This window comes from Leptomonas pyrrhocoris (assembly GCF_001293395.1).
Source record: "Leptomonas pyrrhocoris isolate H10 chromosome Unknown, whole genome shotgun sequence".
NCBI lineage: Eukaryota > Euglenozoa > Kinetoplastea > Trypanosomatida > Trypanosomatidae > Leptomonas > Leptomonas pyrrhocoris.
The window spans coordinates 6916-24546 of NW_015438389.1; the positions used below are offsets into that span (position 1 = coordinate 6916).

Sequence of the window (17631 nt, forward strand, 5' to 3'; positions counted from 1 at the left end):
GAACAAACAAAACGTTTGCAGAATGGAAAAATACTCCGAAGGTTTTAGAACGTATAAGAATCAAATTTCTATTTTAAAAAAGAAAAAGAAGAGGCACGACAGCGCAGGGGCAGAAGGGAGGGGAGGGGAGGGGAGGGGAGGGGTGAAGGAGAGAGTGGGTGACGAGCTCACTGAGGAGGCGCACGCAACGCCAGCTTTGTATTATTTATCAATTATTCTTATTATTGGCCCAGAAAAGCACGTGCTCGTGAAACTCAGAGGACCCGTCGATTGCCTCGTGCTTCACAGCCAAAAAAAAAACAGGTATTCGCACTTTTTCCAATTATTCACTATTCGGAAGCGGTTCTTTGAAAGCTGATCGCCGACACACACGAGCAGCGCGGCAGTCGCAATAGTTCCTTCTTCTTTCTTAAGGGCGCGAGCAAACAGAAGCGTGTGAAGAACATTCGCAGCTGCATGAGCAACGCGATACAGAACACATGGGTGGCCGCACCACCACCGAGCACGGAGCGAGACATAAGAAGAGCAGCGTCCGTCGCGGAACAGGAGAAGAAGAAAAAAAAAGGCGCTTCCGCAAAGCGCGTCCATCATGCGCGACCTCTACTTGAGGGTGACGCTTTCATCAAACCCGATGAAGACGATGTTCTCTCCACGGACAAATACCACCGGCTCGGGTGCGTGACCGGGCGGGCCGCGGCTCCGCGTGCACCGCGACAGCACCACATCGAAGCTGCCGTCTAAGGCTTCCAGCGTGCCGCGGTACTCGTCGCCGTGTGCGGTGTGGCAGCACACCGGTTGATGGAGGAGGGACTCTAAACTAACGGACATGTGCACGAGAAGAAGAATACGAAGAGTCAAGAAGAGAAGGAAAAACGGCAGGGGCCTTCTTTGAGTCCTGATAGGTTGTGATTCCCTTTCCTGCTTGCGTGTGGAAGTGACGATGTTTTCAGAGGTTGTTGGGGGAGGGGAAGGCGGAGAGCAGCTGGAAAGGGAAAAGAAATAGATGTTGTGGTGTAACGGAGTCGAGTAGGCCACCGCCGACCGCTACCGATAAGTTGATCCGCACGAGTAGGAGTCAGCGGACAGGCAGATCCCTCCACTTCGCAGACACCTTTCATGCTCCAAAATAAATAAAAAATGCAGGTGAGCTGCTGCAAGCACTTTGTTTTACTGCTCCTTCATCCTTCACGAACGCGTCTAGGCGCGGTTGGACGGAGGAAACTGTCTGCGAATCAAGGTCCTCGTATTTCACTGTTCTGTTGATGATGTTTTTGTTGTTGTTGTTCTGCAGTTCATTCATGAAGGATCTCCATCGGCGCAAGAGCGAAAACCAAGAAAAAAAACACACGGATACAATGTGTGACAGTTGAAGAAGACAGCGACGAGGCAAAGGATTTTCTTTTCTTTCTTTCTTTAGGCAGGAAGGAGGTTTTATCCACGGCTGCGACGGCAACCGTTCTCAATGCGCGCCTTCGATCTACACGGACGACGGTGCCACCGCGGTGGCGCCTCGCTGCGAGAACGCTTTCCCAGAGGTGATCACCCATCCCAACGAGCAACAAAACAGGCTTCAAAGAATAGAAAAAGAAGAGAGAGAAGAAAACCTCCTCAACATACGATCATTAGTTGTTACGGTTGTGTGCGTTTTCGTTTAGCTAGGAATACAAAGGAGGAGAAGACGGCGTGCGAGACGGCCGATTTAGTCGATTTCCCTCCCCCACACAGCGGTGGTGCTGGCGTGGTGGTGCGCATAATGTCATCGGAACGGAAAAAAAAAAAAGGAAAGAGATTTTTGGGGGTTTGAGTGCGATCGGCAGCTCGTCGTCGTCGCATAGACCGTAAAAGAAGAACCTTTTTGAAATAATAATAATCGTGGAGGAGGAAGAGGGGAGGGGGCAGTGGAGAGGGCCACGTCCGACTTATTCCGCGCCCCGGCGTTTCATCGTACTAGGCTTTTTTCTTTCTGCTTCTTCTCTTAGGCGCACACGGAAGTATTACAAAAGCAAGGAAAGCAATACAAAGCGGCAGCAGAGATCACACCCGTACGAGAAAACCAAAATATATATATTTAGAAGATAAAGCATTGAAAGGAAAAAGCGGGGTTTTTTTTTTTTAGGGGGGGGGGTTTAGATGAACATCCGCATCTGCAGCTGCGTCGACCGGCCCCCGGCAGCCGCGGTCCAGCAACGTACACACACACACACACAAGGAAAACAAGGAAGGGAATGAATGATTGATTGGAAAAGGGAAAAAAAAATATTCTCTTCCGTCACGTACAACGGCGCCAGACACAAACATCAAAGATCTACTCACAAGAGATAAACCACAAACAAATAGAAAGCGAAAGAGCGAGGGTGAAAAGAGAGGGGGGGTAGTGATACAGAGGGACTACGACTCAAGAACAAGAAGTATGTTTGACCGTCAAAGCACTTAACGGCAGCAACGGCAGCACCGCCATCACCACACACAGAGAGAAAGAGGAAAACGAAGCAGAGTAGAAGTAATAATCGTAAGACGTAATCAGGAAAAAGAAAAAAAAAGAAAAAGACATCGGCGATGCACGCGCGCACACGAGACGCGAAGACGGTCGAGTCAAGATAGGGTGGTGGAAATAGGAACCGGAAAGAAGAAAGAGAAACTAGGAGGGAAAAGCCTATATATATATATAATCCAGGAGAGTGAGTAACATGAGAATGTTGGCACGAAGCCTGTGCGGTGCGGTGCTCGGCTTCCAGCAACCTTCGTATCGTCCCGGTTTTGCCCAATCGGCGCATCTTAAGTATTTCTTCTAACAGCAACAACAACAAAGCTGCAATAGCCCACAGCACTCAGCCGCAAAGAAAATTACTAAAAAGAAGCAGCGGACGTGTTGTTGAAGGGAGTCAAACAGAGAACTGCGATGGTGGGCGCCGGCAACGCCGCGGACCGGCACTCCCCGCCGCACCTTCTCACTCGCTCCTGCCCCTTCGTTCGCTACGCACCTCTGCCGAACGGTCGAGATGAACATCGGGCAATGAAGGAGACGACGTTCACTACTTTGCACAGAACGAAAAAGAAGAAAAACCGTAGATGTAAATCTTCTTCTACTCCTTTCAAAAACACAAGAGGGAATGTACAACAGAAATGTTAGGCAACAACAACAGCGGCGTTGGGGGGAGTTGGCGGCGACCGCCACCGCACACCAACGGCGAAAACAGAAATAGATAAATATGATTGTCCAGACTAGATTTTTAAAGAAGAGCACAACTGAACGCAGACGGAGAAAAACAAAGGGGGGGAGGGGAACCGCGAAACCGCCTAACTGTTCATCGTAAGACTACCCAACAGTTGCATTTCCCGCCGTGTTCCCTTACAATTATTTTAAGGCATCTTTTGGAGGCACGCAAAACGGTGCCGGATCGCTTGGCACTGTTCCAAGCCATTCCGCTCCCATCGCGAAAACAACAAAACAGAAAAAAAAGAAGAGGGAGGAGGGAACTGTATTACTTCTATTTACTTTGGGGTACGCTGCGGATATCGAAGCTTTCATTAACAAGGCGCTTCTTACATACAGGACTTGCTACAGCCCGTCACTTGCCTGCACCTTCGGCTTACGCCCGCGCGCCATGCGTTCACGCAGCGCCTGCTGGGCAACGGTAACCTTCCGCACTGCCCTCTGCGAGTGCGGCAGCTGATGAAACGACGAAGCCGACTGCAGCGTCGTGGCCTCCGACGTGGAACTCGGCGATCGTGTGGGGTCGGTCAGGGTGCGGCGCGATGCGCACGGAGCGGAGTAGGCCTTCTGCGCCGTGGCTGCATTGAAGCGGACCGACGGGCTGCGCACCCCCGCGCTCTCCTCCGCCTCCTCCGCCGTCTCCTCGCTCGACGACAGCACCGCATCCTCGTGCCCGGTGTGGGAAGTGGTGTGCAGGAGGCTGTCGTCGTGCTTCCCATCGTCGGCGACGTCCATGAAGGGGTCGGTAGAGTAGGCGGGTGCGCGCTGGGTGCTGCGTCGCGCGAGCAGCGCCCGCTCTGCCCACCACTCCCGTGCAATGGCCTCCCGCGTCGCCCGCTCGCGGCCGATCAGCCAGCGCAGGCACAGCAGCGTGCGCTCCGCCTGGTGCTCGCGCAGCAGCAGGACGAGCTGCTCCACCAGCTGCTCTTTCACGCAGCGCAGCAGTATGCGTCGGTGCTGGGCGAGGTACATGTGTGTCAGCGAGGTGCGAACCTCCGTCTCGCTGTTCACGAGGTGGTGATAGAGACGGTTGCGGTCTGTGACGCGGCTTTGCGAGCGGCGGCGCACCGTGCGGTCGACCGAGGCCTCTCCCCGCTCGCTCGTCCCATCCATCTCCGAGTGCGTGCGATCATGATGGCGCCCGCTGTGCGTCGCCTGGCTCACCTCAACAAGCGAGACCGACAGCGCGTCCCGGTCAGCGAGCGACGTCGCCGAGGAGGAGTCCGAGATGAGAAAGACATCCGACAGAAGCGGGTCGGCACCGTCGCGGCGGGTGCACTGAAGGGGCGGCAGGATTGTCGGTACCGCACTCGCCCTGCGGCTTGGAGGAGCAGTAGCAGCGGCAGTGCTGTTGGTCGTGCCGCCAGGATGCGACCCGGCCGCCGTTGTCGTCGTCCACGTCGGCGTGTACCCGTTTGTGGTGATGGTGGCTTCGTTGCTCCTGCTGCTGTGCCCGGACCGACGTCGGGCCGGCGCATCGAACGTGCCGAGTGCCGTGAAGGAGTTCCGGTTGCCTTTGCTACTGTGCCCACTGCGTCGTTTGCGGTCGTCTCTGCTGCCCGTTTGCGGATTTGCGTGTCCCGTCTGGCGGGCCTGGTCGGAGGGCGCGGCGTAGCCGTGCCGAGCGCGTGGCGGGATGTCGTGCGAGGTGACCTCCGTCACATCCGACGCCACGCCACAACAACTCCCCATTGCCAAAAAAAAAAAAATAATCCGTAATAACACGAAGAGAGACAGCTGTATAGAAAAGAAATAATAATTTCAAAACAATAATAATAGTAATGAGGAGTCAAGCCGTGACGGAGTGAAAGAGAGGGAGAGCTACATGCTGACGCAACTCCCGTCCCCGGTGTTGTTTGTGGTTGTTGACCGTCCAGGTTCCCCTTTTGGTTCTACCCTCGTGATTTATCTATCTTTGTGTTTAGTGGCGGAAGAGAATTGCTGTGCATGTGCAGTACACCGCCGTCCCCCATCCCACTCGCAGACGTTGATGAAGTTTCGAAAAAGACGTTGAGAGAGAGTGAAAGATGAACTACAGTGGCGGGTCAGTACGTCCAGTCGTGTGTGCGTCGTGATAGGACAGATCCGGTACGTCCATCCGCGGCACGCGAAGGCGCACCGCACCTACGAAGCGCAGAAAGAGAGAGCACAAGAACCACTAAACACCACGTCTGTGTCCGTGTCTGTGTCCATGTCTCTGCGTGGAAGTTTACTTAGTATACGAAGAGACATTTAGCCAGTGTGAGTAGATGGCAAGGAAAGGCAAGCAAAACAACCTGTTGGGCACCAAACGGCAACTTAATCGAGGCGTGCGCTGCCACGAGAGCGGAGGAGGTCAGCATCGCAATGCGGGCCAACACGAATTGGCGCCTCAGGAGTGGCCCCGTGGCCCCATCAACCGCAGCGGGGGTCTTCCAAACGCCCACCAACACACACACACACCGACATCGTAGAGGAAGAGAAAGCTTCAAAGCGGTAATAGAAAGAAACAAAAACGCAAGGAATTTTAGAATGAAAAGAAGGTGCCGTGTCCCTCCCCCCTCAATAACATATATATATATATATATATGTCGCTCCAGCATCGCAGTGCGTTCCGCCACAATGAGCAGCGGAGGGCAGAAACAAAAAAGCCGAGGAAACGCGCTTCCGGCTCCTTCAAAAAAAAGGGGGGAAGAAGCTCCGTAGCAAAGAAGAAAGCCCCGCGACCCTATTTATGTATCACCCCACAGGACGGCTGGCTGGCGATGTCACCGCGGCACTGGCGTGCTGACGATGCTGCCGGGCCTGCTCCCGCCGCTCCCGCTCCAACTCATCGTCCTCCATGTGCTCCTCGCGCTCCTTCGCGCGCATAAAATTAATGAAGTCCTTCTTGCTCACGAAGCCCTCAAACTTGGCGTAGCGGCACACGACGATGTGGTGGGTGCCGAGAGACTTGAAGAGGTACAGCAGCTTCTTCATCGAGCACGTCGGCTCCACCTGCAGCAGGCAGCTCTCTAAGATGGTGGTGAGGTTCAACTCCAAGAAGGAGGCGTCGTCCGACAAGGACGGGTCCTCCTTGAAGCGGAGGAAGGTGTCCGAGTTCACGTTGCTGTTGCGGGCGGCGGCCACCTGGATGGCCCGCACGATCTTCTTCGTGGGCGCGTACCCCAGCAGCGTCATGTCTTCCGCCGACTCCACCACTGGGAAGCCGGTGACGTTCATCTTGGTGACCAGCTCATTAATGTCGCGCACCTGTAAGCCGTAGGCGGTCAGCACGGTGAACTTCTTGTTGGCGTAGACGTCCTCAGCCGTGAAATCAAGGTAGAACTCCTTCTTGGGGTCGAGGTACGGCAGCTTGTTCTCCTCGATGCCGATCTCGTAGGAGCCCTCCACACCGACCGCCTCCCCGGCGCCTTTGGCGCACAAAATGCCTATGATCACCGGCACCATGTACTCCAGCGAGCCCGTCAGCTCGAACATGATGATGGCAAGACAGATCGTCATGCGCGTGACGCCCGTCAGCATCGCGGCGGCGCCGACAATCGCGTACACGCCGGGGATCACGCACAGGTCCTGGTCGGAGCACTCCGCGAAAACGTACGAGCTGGGGTAGGTCTCCTGGATGGCGCGGAACATGATGCCGAAGGCGCGGCCGTACAGCGCACCGATCGCCAGCGACGGCACGAGGATGCCGGCGGGCAGGAAGGTGCCGACGGTGTAGATGAACAAACAAAACTTCGCCGTGGCCGTGATGAGCAGTGAGAAGAAGGTGCGCACGTCCCCGTGCTCGCACATCTCCAGCGTGCTGCTCGGTGTGCAGTCCTGGAAGCAGTCGCCCAGAAGCTCCAGCATGCTGCCCGACCCGTACGGCGTCATGAAGTTCACGACAGCCGTGATGGCCGCCACGCCCGCCACCTCCACGACCCGCCACTGCTTCACGTGCCGCTTGCGCCAGCGGATGGTGCGGATGTTGGCGTCGCTGAAGAGCGAGCCCATGAAACCGCCAAAGCAGCCGACGACGGCGAACATCGGCAGCTCAAAGACGTGCCAGTTGTGCTGGTAATTCACGCTGAACTGGACAATGCGGCCCGTGTGCCACAGATCCACGCGGGATTGCAGCAGCACGGCCGTCACGCCGGCGATCAGCGCGGCCATGAGGGCCTTGAAGTTGTACGTCGTGGAGACCTCCTCCAAGGCGAAGATAACGCCACCGACCGGGGCGCCGAAGGCAACCGCCATCCCACCGCCCGCACCGGCGGTGATCAACTCCCGCTTCTTCGCCTCCTGCTGATAGCTCGGGAACGCACTCGCCATGATGCCACCGACGCAGGCGCCGATATGCACGAAGGGGCCCTCTTTGCCCACCGTCAGTCCGGACCCGGTGGAGAAGCACATGCCGAACACCTTCGTGATGAGCGTCCAGCCACCGAGGTAGCGCTTGACGTGGTGGCCCGACACGATCGTCTTCACCTCGCCAATGCCGCCGCCCGAGGCGTACGGGGCGTATGTCTTGCACAGGTACGAGGCCGTGACGGCGGCCACGGTGGACAAGGTGATGTACATGACGAAGTTCACAAAGGGCACGACCATGTTGTCGCGGCCGAGGAAGAACTCTCCCCAGGTGTAGTACTCCGCACAGCTCGACCGCTCCACGCAGCACAGACTGCGGCCGAGCCAGAAGAAGTGCGCGCAGATCCCTGAGCGGAAGGCGCTGACCCAGTGCGCGCAGGCGTCGCTGAACACGCCGATGCAGCCGAGTACGAGACCGCAGGCCAGCGCCGCCAGCGGGCCCTCACCGTGGGGGCGGTACCCGGACCACGACTCCTTGTAGCCGGCAGGTACGCTCTGTCGACGCCACAGTGCCGCCCGCTCCGCCGCCTCGGTTTGCGAGCTGACCCAATCAATCGTTGCCCAGTCCGCCTCCGGCACGTTCGTGACGAGCGTGTTCGCCGTACCGGCTTGATTTGCGTTGCTCATCCTAATAGCGTAGGAGTGCGTGGGTGTGTGTGTGTGTGTTGTGCGCCTCGCTGTGCTGTTAGTTCTCCTGGGAGAGAGAGAGAGGGGGGGGGGGGATGGAGAAGCAGGAGGGAACGTAGCTCGGCTGCTTCGTCTGTGCTGCGCGATAGACGGTGCAAGGGAGAGGGAGGGAGGAAGAGATCAACAAACGGAAAACCCAAAAAGGGATAAGCGTTAAGGCGGGGTAAGTCGGATGCGTCGGCAATCCCTCTCCTTACCGATAACAGAAGAAATAAGAACTACAAAGACGGCACACGGGCAGTGCGCGAAAACAGACTGAAGGCAGCGTGAGCGACGGCCACGGGCGGCTCGATGTTTTTCAAAGGAAAGAACAAGGAAGGGGGGGAGGGGGCGTAGAGCGTACCGCCTTACGCGTTCTCCTTGTCGCGTAGAGCCAGCAAAGAACGAACCTAATGTATATATATAGGAAGAGGGAGATAGCGAGAGAAGGCAGCTGTACGAAGCAGAGAAAATTTGGCGCGCAACAGCAGCCACACGCAGCGGTCACCTTGGCGGAACAACAACACAAAAATGAGAGAGACGAGCGGGGAAGCAGCGAGTTGAAAGAGTTTCCAGCGCGTACTTTCAAACTGCTATTTAGCAATATATATATATATATATATATATATATGTAGTTGTACTACTAGAATTAATCAATCGTGCACCTCCACACACATACACTCCCCCTCTCTTTCTCCCTCTCTCTTACCGTTCGTGTGTCTTCTAAAAAAAGGGAGGCGGAAGAGAGCTGCTTGCTCCCTGTTCTTTAATAGACGCCTTTCGTGTGTGCGTGTGTGTGTGTGTGTATTTGATGGGGAGTACAAAACGAGAGGATGTGTGGCAATCAACTACAGGTCGCAGCGAACCCACCAGCCGGCCACAGCTGCCATTTCGTTGAATCACGCAGACAAGTAAGAAAAGGAAGGAAAAAGACAGAAGAAGAGGCGCCTTAAAAGCAAGAGCTGAATCCCAAGGAAGAAGAAGCAAACATCCTATCAGTTTCATGGAGGAGTACGTCGTCGTCGTACTTCACTCGATCGTAAAGAAAGGAATACCGCTTCCTTTCTCTCTTTTTCTCTCTGGCCTCATCTGTCGTCATGATCTTCCGTGATGTTCCCTTTTTTGGTAGTTGTCAAGTAACACCTCGTGCGAGCTTCCGCTGAACTCGCCACGACGACGGTGCTTCACGTTGCATTGCCTTCAATCAGTTGTTGTTTCATATATATTTATATATATAGCCGTGTTTCGGTACCGCTTCGATTGTGGACTCCAGGAAAAGAAAAAGAAGGGAGATCTACCTTGACAGTGAAAGAAAGGTACGAACTACGCAGCCTTCACCGTGACGGCAAACCACAACCCTCGCAACGCAGCAGCGAGAAGGGGGGCGGAACGGGGGGGGATAGAAAGAAAGAAAAAACCTGTTATATAAATAAAGGTCGCATTCCAAATGAACACGTCAACAAGACACACAGCGGCAGCAGCAGCACTGATTCCTCAACGGCACTTCCACTTACACATTTTGTTATTGGTTTTTCGTTTTATCAGCGAAAATAACTCTCTTTTCTTCTTGAGCATGAACTACCCCCTCGCCACCTTCACGGCGCACCCGCTTCAGGTGCTCCACCAGCTGCTGCTCATGCCGCTGCCGACGCTCCTCCTCGCTTCTCTGCTTCTCCACGTCCTGCACCGCCCTATCAAAGGCGCTGCCGCGAGTAACCTCTGCCGCTGATGCTGACGATGCTGGCTGCTTGATGCCAAACGCTGCAGCGAACTTCGCGGCCGACTTCGCCTGCTCCGCCTTCTGCTGTGTCTTCAACTGGTGCTTCGCGGTGGTCAAGAGCGAGGCGTAGAGCTCGTCGCACTCGCGGTCCACCGTCACGACGTCCACCCCGGCCGCCGCGCGCTCCTCGCGGTACAGCAGCACACGAAGCCGCACGTCCCGCAGCGCGTGGTGGGCCGCCAGTCGCGACGCCATTTCCTTGTTCTCCATCTGCGCCCGACGCTGCGCGAGTGGGTTGATCGACTCGCCGCCCTCCTTGGCCACTTCGTCCTCCGTCAGAGGAGCGGCGGAGCGGCCGGCCGTCGTGACGTTCACGCGGCTGCGCTGGACGTAGCCGCTGAGGCCCGTCCCCTTGACAGCCGTCGCCTCTACGCCGTTGTACATGACGACGACGATGATGATGACGAGCAACTAACACAGATTATTATTATTTCTTTTAACAAGAGAGAGAGAGGGCGTGCGTGTGTTGGGAGAATGGAAAAACACAGGAGGTAAGGAGAACATATTCATCTCGAGAGGAGAAAGTGGGAGGCACACGCACGACAACAGTCCAGCCCCTAAAGTACAGAGGAATCTAAATAAAAAAGAGAGAAAAGAAAGGAAGATCAGAAGCGCAAACGCTGCCGTCGCTCCCTCCCGCCCACGTCTGCGCCTGCTCGTGCGCCTCGAGAGGGCGACGTCTGCGCACCGCACCACACATGGAAGTAAGAGCGCGTCTCCAAAAGGTTCTTCACGTCCCCCGGCAACACAATACGCTGCCCTCTTTCTTTATTCCCCGATTGCTGTGAAGTCCGTTGAGTGTGCTTTCATTGCTGCGCCGTTATTCCTTTTGTTTTTGTTTGTAGATGTGTGAGGACCGACAGGGAAAACAAGTGGAGGGAAAGAAGAGGCGCGCTGCTGGACACCGCCAAACAAAACAGAGCAGCGAAGAGCATCACAGCTGCTCTCCTCATCCTTCCATCGCACGACATCAACTGAAGCATGCAGCGCGTATGCCACCGTGCGCCGAGTGGGAATTGCCTTTGAAAGGTTTGATCAGCAACACGGCAGAGAAAGGAGAAAGAAAAAAAAAAGAGCAGTTCACGCGAGCTTCTTCTCGCCGGTGATGGAACGGTGCCCTTCCTTCGTCTCCGCAGCCTTCGCGGCAACCGCAGCCGTGTACGCCGCCACCGCCGCGGCATCCAGCAACGTCTCACCATAGTCCTCCTCCAAACCACGGATCAGCTCCATACAGAGCGGCGCGAGCTGCGTGCGGGCGTCCACTACACGCGCAAGCTGCTCTTCTGCCGTCTCCACCGCATAACGCTCCGTGACCGATGGCACCTGCCAACGACGCTGCACGCGGCAGCCACGACGCAGCTCGGTTGGCCGCACCCGCGCGAAGAGAGGCTCGCCCTCGTACAGGTGGTCCTGCAGCTTTCGGGTCGAGGTGGCGTGGAAGATGCGCGGGTCACGCGGACTCCACAGCGTCCACGCCTGCCGGCCATCCGTGGAGTCCTGCGCGACCGTCCAGTGCTTGGGTGTTGCGGAGGCGAGCAGGGGATCGGAGAACAACTCCCGCGACGAGGACGCAGCCGCCGAGAGCGCACCTTCTCCGCTGTTACCTCGCTCCGCATCCTGCTCTTCTTCCCTCTCACCCCACGGTTGCTGCCGCTGCTGCTGATGATATCGATCGCTGCCTCGATCGGGGTAGGGGTCATCGATGCTCACGTACACGTCATAGGTGCTGCGCTGCCGACGCGCGCCTTCCAGAGAGGTGCTCGATTGGCGGTCGATGCGGATGCCGACGTCCGCCATGGCCTTCACGGCGAAGGGGTGCACGCAGCCGCCATGCCGCCAGCCGCCGCTGCTGATGAAAACAGCGTTGTTCATGAAGCTGCGCAGGAAGCCTTCGGCCATCTGGGTGCGGGCTTGATTGGTGACGCCCGCAATGAGAATCCCTCGGCAGCTGCTCATGTTTCTTTTCCCGAAAGAAAGTGTAAGTCTACTCTGCTGTTTTCTTCTTCTACCTCACTCTATTCGCTCTGCCTCATTGAGATCCAACCTTTTCTATTTTGTCGGTTGCTGTGTGTGCGTGTGTGTGTGTGTGTGTGTGTGGTGTGTGGTGTGTGGTGCCAACACGAAGTACGAGACAGCAGAAGAGTAGTAATAATAATAATACATAACACTGGAGGATGGAGAATGCGCAGATGAGAGAGGTGATGCACTTCCGTGCCATTGCAGGGGATTCGCTCAACAACGGAGGTACACACGTCGGCGTGCCTTCTCATCTCAAAGAAAAGCCCGTACTTCTCTGTCATCGTGCAAGTTGGTCTTCATCGCCGTTGGCCATGAAAGCAGCCTCCGCCGCCTTCTTCATAATCTTTCTCGTTTCAGTTACGCAGCCCCCCGGGCAAGTCAGCCGCAAGGGCGTGAACGAACGCCTGTAAATAGAAAAACCTCCCAAAAAAAAGGGCATCAGCAGCAGCAGTGGGAGAGAGGGAGAGGGCAACAGGCACGGCAGAAAGCCACGCGCTGCACCCACACCACCGATGTTGCGCCCTCTACGAGTCCTTCGCGGGGAGCAGCACGGCGACGTCCACGTAGCCCGGCTTTACGGACTTCACCTTCGTGGCCGACTTCAAGTACGCATCGGTGCGCAGCTCCTCCATCAAGACGGGGTAGAGGGTGGTGCGGCCTCGCTTGCTGTGGAGGCCCTCCCCGACCACCAACCGCAGACGCCCGACCCGCTTCCGCTGGCACACTTCCACCCGCCGCACCACGATGTCGTGCACCTCAGCGGTGTGGAAGCCGTGTAGATCCAACGTGCTCGTGGCGTCGGTGCGCAGCCGCTCCTGCTCCAGCGCCAGCATCGCCATGCGATTGAGCCGATTGTACTCGACGGTCATGCGATGGCCCTCGCGACTCAGCAACTTCGCCGTGCGCCCGTCGCCCTGATGAAAGGCGGCCGAGGCCTGCCCGAGCACGCGAATGCGCTGACTGTTGAGGAGGTACGCCTGCTGCCGCACCTGCCGCCAATCACCGTAGCTGAGGATGTCCTTCTCGGCGGCGCGGTAGGCTTCGTAGGCGTCCGCGCTCGTCTCCCCCACCGACGGAGCGAACGGCGGTGCGGCAGAGGAAGCGGCCCGCACAGGAGCGTCGCCATCACCACAACGCTCCCCCTTCGCTGTTGGCGGGCGCCACACCACGGGCCCCGTCGGCGCCTCCACCGCCTCCAACGAGAGCAGCTCCTTTGTCAGCTCATTCAGCGCCGTCGTGGTGCCGCTCCAGTCGTGCCCCGTCGCGCAGAAGGCGCTGCGCACGATGTCGGAGTGCAGTCCAGGGAACATCCTGTACAGCTTCTCCACCCGCAGCTGATCAGCCGGGCTGAGAGCCGCAGAGCTGCCGCGCCACAGTGCGGCGCGAACCATCTTCTCCTGCGCGCAGAGCAGCACGTTATACGCCGCAGCAAAGTCGTTCTTCTGCTGCGTCAACACCGCCTCCACCGCGGCCACCTCCACCGAGGGGAAGAGCATTACTAAGGTCAACAAGGAGTTGTGCGCGGCAGCCGTGGCCGTCTCTCGCTCAGCCGCCTCATCCGCAGCTGCGAGGGCGAGCGCCGCGGCTATGTCGTCCCCCTCCGTCAAGGACATCAGCGCGGAACCGAACTGGCCGATCATGTCGCTGGCCTTCACCGGGTCGCCGCCGCAGAGCCGCAGCGTCTGCAGCACCACCGCCGGCTCCACCGCGGGGTACGCCTCGACCAGCCAGAGAAACACGCGCGTCTCGGCATCGCTGATGTGCGGGTCGGGGGGAGAGGACGTCTCGCTCGACGGCGTGGCGGACAAAGCGTTCAAGTCGTCAAACGAGGGCAGCGGCGAGGCAGTGGTGGCAGCGGAGACTTGTTTTGCGCCTGCCTGCTCCTCCCCCCTACCTCCCCCGCCGTTGGAGAGACTGTTGCTGCCACCATCACCGCCCATGCCCATTCCCCCAATACCTTGCAGTCGTTTTTTGGGTCGTGTCACGTGCGCAGCGGCGGCGGTGGTCGACGATGACGTCCGACGCGGTTCCGCAGCGTCGTCGTCCAGTCCTGCACGGAGCCGCAACGCCCGCTGGTACTCCGCCGCGGACTCGTGCCGGTACTTGCAGTCCGCCGCACTGAAGCGGCAGCGGCCGTGCAGGTAGTGAACGCAGACATCGGCGTCCCGGTCGGCGTGCAGGCAGGCGTCGCCGTACTTGCAGCTGCCGTACTGCGCGATGCACGGGTGCCGCCGACGCGGAGGCCGGGCAGCACCTCCTCCGCCCCCACCCACCACCCCTGCCGAGGACGCCCGAGCAGCGGCCGGTGCGGCTCCGGCCCGAGCGCGATCGAGAAACGGGGTGGGGTGCTGCGCCGCTGCGAGCGGGCCGCCGCTGTCGTCGTCGCCGAAGTCCTCGTCCCTCCCTTCTTCTCCGTCGCCGTCGTCGTCAGCTGTCGCTACGACGGTGGTGCCGCCTCGCTGACTCGGATCGGCGTGCCAGTGCGCATTGGCGAGGGGAGACGGGAAGCCAGGCCCGCTCGTGCGCCGCACCGTCGCGTCCTCAGGTGCCGTTGTGGGGTAGTGAGAGGGGTCGTCGACGGCGTTGCGCTCCACCAACGTCGCCACCTGCACCTTCGTATCCCCGTCCCCCTCCTCCACGCGGTAGGTCGCGCCGTCCTTGTAGAACAGCTGCAGTGCCGCCGCCTCCGCGGCCTGTGCCTCGCGCAGCACCTCCCGCACGTCGACACCGTCCACGCAGTGACGATGCCGGCACGAGGAGCCGTAAATGCAGCAGCCCTGAAAGTGCTGCACGCACACGTCGCCCGGAAAGTCCTTCAGCAGGCAGAAGTCACCGTACTGACACGAGCCGTACTGCACCACGCACGGGTGGCGCCGCTCCCGCTGGCGCTGCAACTTCTTCTGCGCGTCCGTCAGCGGAAGCGCTCCCGCACCTCCGCTGCGCGCTCGGTGAAGAGAAGGGATCGACGCCGCCGCGGAGCACGTGAGCGGCGAAGACGCTGCACCGCCACTCGTTGCTTGACCGTTACTCGCGACGAGCTTCGCGTCCGCTGAGCGCGGTGGTGCGTGGGAGAGCTCGTTTTGCTGCTTTTGACGTTCTAGAAGGCGCAGTGCGAGGGTCGCATTGTTGCCGGCGTCCTTCAGCGCCTGTGTGCACTTCGTCTTGCTGAAGCCTTTGGCCATCAACTCTCCCAGCTTGCCACCGCGACTGTCGTTCTTCATGCTGCGTGGTGAGCCAACTCAATAGAGGAAAAGAGGAGGGGAAAAAAAGATAAGATAAGTGTATTTTTGAAGGTTTCAAAGAGCAAACGAATGCAAGAAGGAGCACACAAGCAGAGGTGAAGGTCGTCCAGTGCAAAAGAAAAGCGCGGTGAAGAACACCAATGAAAAAATACACCGCGTCGTCGTCCTCGCGCCGTTCTCTCTCGCTCTCTCCGTTGCGGTTTAGGGTATCACAGTTTAAAGTACGTAGCGAATCCACCCCTCCTCTCCCGATCCAAGCATCGTCTCGCCGCGATTATGCGTGCGTGAGAGAGAAAGAGAGAAAGAAAGATATTAGCTTTTAGTACTACGCGTATTCCTTCCGTCACCTTATTTGGCCGTTTTACTTGCCCGGGAGTTTATCAGATGGAAGCCAGAAGAGTGTTGCAGTCCCCGCCGCCCCCAGTCCTTCAGCATCAACAAAAGAAAAGAATGCTACGACATGTTTAGAAGGGAGAGAGAAGGGAGAGAGAGAGAGATAGCAGGAAAAGATCGCCCACACTCCTGCACTGCATTACAAGAGCGCGGTCCAAAGCCGTTTGTCTCCCCCCTTATATATATAGGAAGAACTATAGAGTGTGTGTTGGCTTCCGTCTAGACCTCTTTTCCGTGTCTGAGAGGTCAAGACAATCCACACGCAGACGCCAAAAGAAACCTTTGGCAAAGGGGGCCAGCGGTCCGGTGCGTGTATCGCGCAGACCAGAAGAAGGGCTTGTCTGGTGCGAGTGCGTCGTCACACCGGGGTCCCACAATCTTTACCGATTGTATTGTTAGTTCGTTAACTGTTTTTTTACATCCACACCAACTGCACCACCGGCATGTGTGGGTATGCAGCTACACTATTGTACATGTCAGCAAAGCGCACCGGCATCGAATACTGACCACACGAAGAAAAGGAAGCGTCAATAAGAAGCCGCCGCGATCACCTGGAAAGGAGAAGAGGAATTCAAAAACTAAAAACCAACGGAGTGCCACGGCGCGCTCACCGTCTCCGCTTTTTTCTCTCTTTCCTTTTCTGCCTTCGTCTCTCTTCCCGTCGCCCTCCATTAGCTTGAATGCGTATTAGCTCTTGTACGCCGACGCGTGTGTGTGTGTGTGTGAGCGGGGGCGGTGCGGTGGCGCCACTCCCTCCCTTCCACCTCTCCCTCTCCCTCCCGTTGCTACTCCGACGGGTCCAACACACCGCAGTCCGCAATGACGATCGTCGCCAGCGGGGATTGGTTGTGCTTGACCCCCACGGCGTGGATCGCGTCCACCACCGACATGCCGTCCATCACGCGGCCAAAAGCAACGTACTTGCGGTCCATCCAACTCAGCGGCCGCCGCGTTATGTAAAAGCTGGAGGAGTTCGTGTGGGGCCCGTCGTTGCACATCCCAAGCACCCCCGCCGCGTCGTGGGCGACGGCGAACGACTCATCAGGAAAGGTGCGGCCGTAGCACGAGTACCCGCCGTTGCCGCTGTGCCCCGCCGTCACGTCGCCCGCCATGACCCACGCGTCTTTCAGAATTCGAAAGAAGGTGGTTCCCTTGTACGTCAGCAGTGTGCGCGTGCCGGCCGCTTGGTCGGCGGAACCAGCCTCCGCCGCAGCACTGGTGGAGGCGGAGGGCAGCGTCACCTCTACCGACGTCCCACGGCACAGCTCACAAAAGTTCTTACACGTCAACGGCGCCACCGCGGAGAAGAGCTCAAACCAAACCCGCCCCACCGCCACATCGTCCACCGTCACGTCCATCCAGCAGTACTGACGGTCGCGGGCCGCGAGGAAATCGAGCCAGCTCTGCTGCGCCCGGGCTCGGTAGGACTCCGCATTGTCTGTCGACGGGTCGGCGCGGTAGTGCGTGGTCAGCATGACCAGCGCGAGGAACTCCGCCGCCGTCATGAACGCGTTCGTCGCGACGTTGTGCACCAGCACGTCGCTGCGGGCGTGCTCGTCGGTCGCCAGCTGACCTGCCGCGATCCACTGCGCGCGGCGCTCGTCGAAGTCGCGCGGGACGTCGCGTTGTATGGAAACGGCGTAGGACTCCGGATAGGTGCGGTTGACATAGGCGGCGGCGTCGGTGCACTGCTGAAAGGCGGGGGCGGCGATGACGCCGTACACCGTAAAGGACGTGAGAACGTCGCCTGACATGGCGAGTAAGGACAGAGAGCGGCGGAAATTGGGATGGAAAGAGACTTCTAGAAATATACAGTAGCCAGGAAAAAGAGATAGCAACAGATGAGGAGAGCCCTCTCTTGTACCTCTTCCTACTGTCTTAGATATATATACATATGGAGGTGCAACGTTGAAGAAGGGATGGAGGAGGCAGCGAAGGCGCGAGAGAGAGTTGGTGTTTATATATATATATATATATATATATATATA

General features: G+C 57.8%; 8 protein-coding genes across 11 annotated transcripts in view; all 8 read right to left on the bottom strand.

Annotated features, from left to right (window-relative positions):
- The window catches only part of ABB37_09596 (putative mitochondrial hypothetical protein), a gene marked incomplete at its 3' end in the record, with an annotated part of 709 nt that extends 640 nt beyond the window's left edge, over positions 1 to 69 (bottom strand). Inside the window, exon 1 of the mRNA XM_015809158.1 lies at positions 1 to 69. This exon is cut by the window's left edge and continues 640 nt beyond it.
- Positions 70 to 600: 531 nt separating this feature from the next.
- On the bottom strand, positions 601 to 983 carry ABB37_09597 (hypothetical protein; the record flags this gene model as incomplete). 2 transcript variants are annotated; one of them, XM_015809160.1, is made up of 1 exon in its annotated part: positions 601 to 983. In XM_015809160.1, exon 1 carries the CDS (start codon positions 826 to 828, stop codon positions 601 to 603), a length of 228 nt encoding a protein of 75 aa, XP_015652096.1. In that variant the 5' UTR covers positions 829 to 983. The 2 variants fall into 2 exon arrangements, with proteins under 2 accessions (XP_015652096.1, XP_015652095.1); XM_015809159.1 differs by having other exon boundaries at positions 601 to 922.
- A 2576-nt stretch (positions 984 to 3559) lies between these two features.
- ABB37_09598 (hypothetical protein) lies at positions 3560 to 5192 on the bottom strand (the record flags this gene model as incomplete). Its single annotated transcript, XM_015809161.1, has 1 exon — positions 3560 to 5192. Exon 1 carries the CDS (start codon positions 4904 to 4906, stop codon positions 3560 to 3562), a length of 1347 nt encoding a protein of 448 aa, XP_015652097.1. The 5' UTR covers positions 4907 to 5192.
- Positions 5193 to 5932: 740 nt separating this feature from the next.
- ABB37_09599 (putative CLC-type chloride channel) lies at positions 5933 to 9093 on the bottom strand (the record flags this gene model as incomplete). Of its 2 annotated transcripts, none has more annotated exons than XM_015809163.1 (1): positions 5933 to 9093. In XM_015809163.1, exon 1 carries the CDS (start codon positions 8168 to 8170, stop codon positions 5933 to 5935), a length of 2238 nt encoding a protein of 745 aa, XP_015652099.1. In that variant the 5' UTR covers positions 8171 to 9093. The 2 variants fall into 2 exon arrangements, with proteins under 2 accessions (XP_015652099.1, XP_015652098.1); XM_015809162.1 differs by having other exon boundaries at positions 5933 to 8238.
- A 638-nt stretch (positions 9094 to 9731) lies between these two features.
- Positions 9732 to 10423, bottom strand: ABB37_09600 (hypothetical protein; the record flags this gene model as incomplete). Its single annotated transcript, XM_015809164.1, has 1 exon — positions 9732 to 10423. The coding sequence occupies exon 1, from the start codon at positions 10371 to 10373 to the stop codon at positions 9732 to 9734; it is 642 nt and encodes a 213-aa protein (XP_015652100.1). The 5' UTR covers positions 10374 to 10423.
- Positions 10424 to 11069: 646 nt separating this feature from the next.
- On the bottom strand, positions 11070 to 11945 carry ABB37_09601 (putative mitochondrial low molecular weight protein tyrosine phosphatase; the record flags this gene model as incomplete). The annotated part of the gene is made up of 1 exon (XM_015809165.1): positions 11070 to 11945. The coding sequence occupies one exon, from the start codon at positions 11943 to 11945 to the stop codon at positions 11070 to 11072; it is 876 nt and encodes a 291-aa protein (XP_015652101.1).
- Positions 11946 to 12532: 587 nt separating this feature from the next.
- Positions 12533 to 15704, bottom strand: ABB37_09602 (hypothetical protein; the record flags this gene model as incomplete). Its single annotated transcript, XM_015809166.1, has 1 exon — positions 12533 to 15704. Exon 1 carries the CDS (start codon positions 15227 to 15229, stop codon positions 12533 to 12535), a length of 2697 nt encoding a protein of 898 aa, XP_015652102.1. The 5' UTR covers positions 15230 to 15704.
- Positions 15705 to 16428: 724 nt separating this feature from the next.
- Positions 16429 to 17521, bottom strand: ABB37_09603 (cyclophilin 12 putative (CYP12); the record flags this gene model as incomplete). 2 transcript variants are annotated; one of them, XM_015809168.1, is made up of 1 exon in its annotated part: positions 16429 to 17521. In XM_015809168.1, exon 1 carries the CDS (start codon positions 17395 to 17397, stop codon positions 16429 to 16431), a length of 969 nt encoding a protein of 322 aa, XP_015652104.1. In that variant the 5' UTR covers positions 17398 to 17521. The 2 variants fall into 2 exon arrangements, with proteins under 2 accessions (XP_015652104.1, XP_015652103.1); XM_015809167.1 differs by having other exon boundaries at positions 16429 to 17517.
- Between the last annotated feature and the right edge of the window lie 110 nt (positions 17522 to 17631).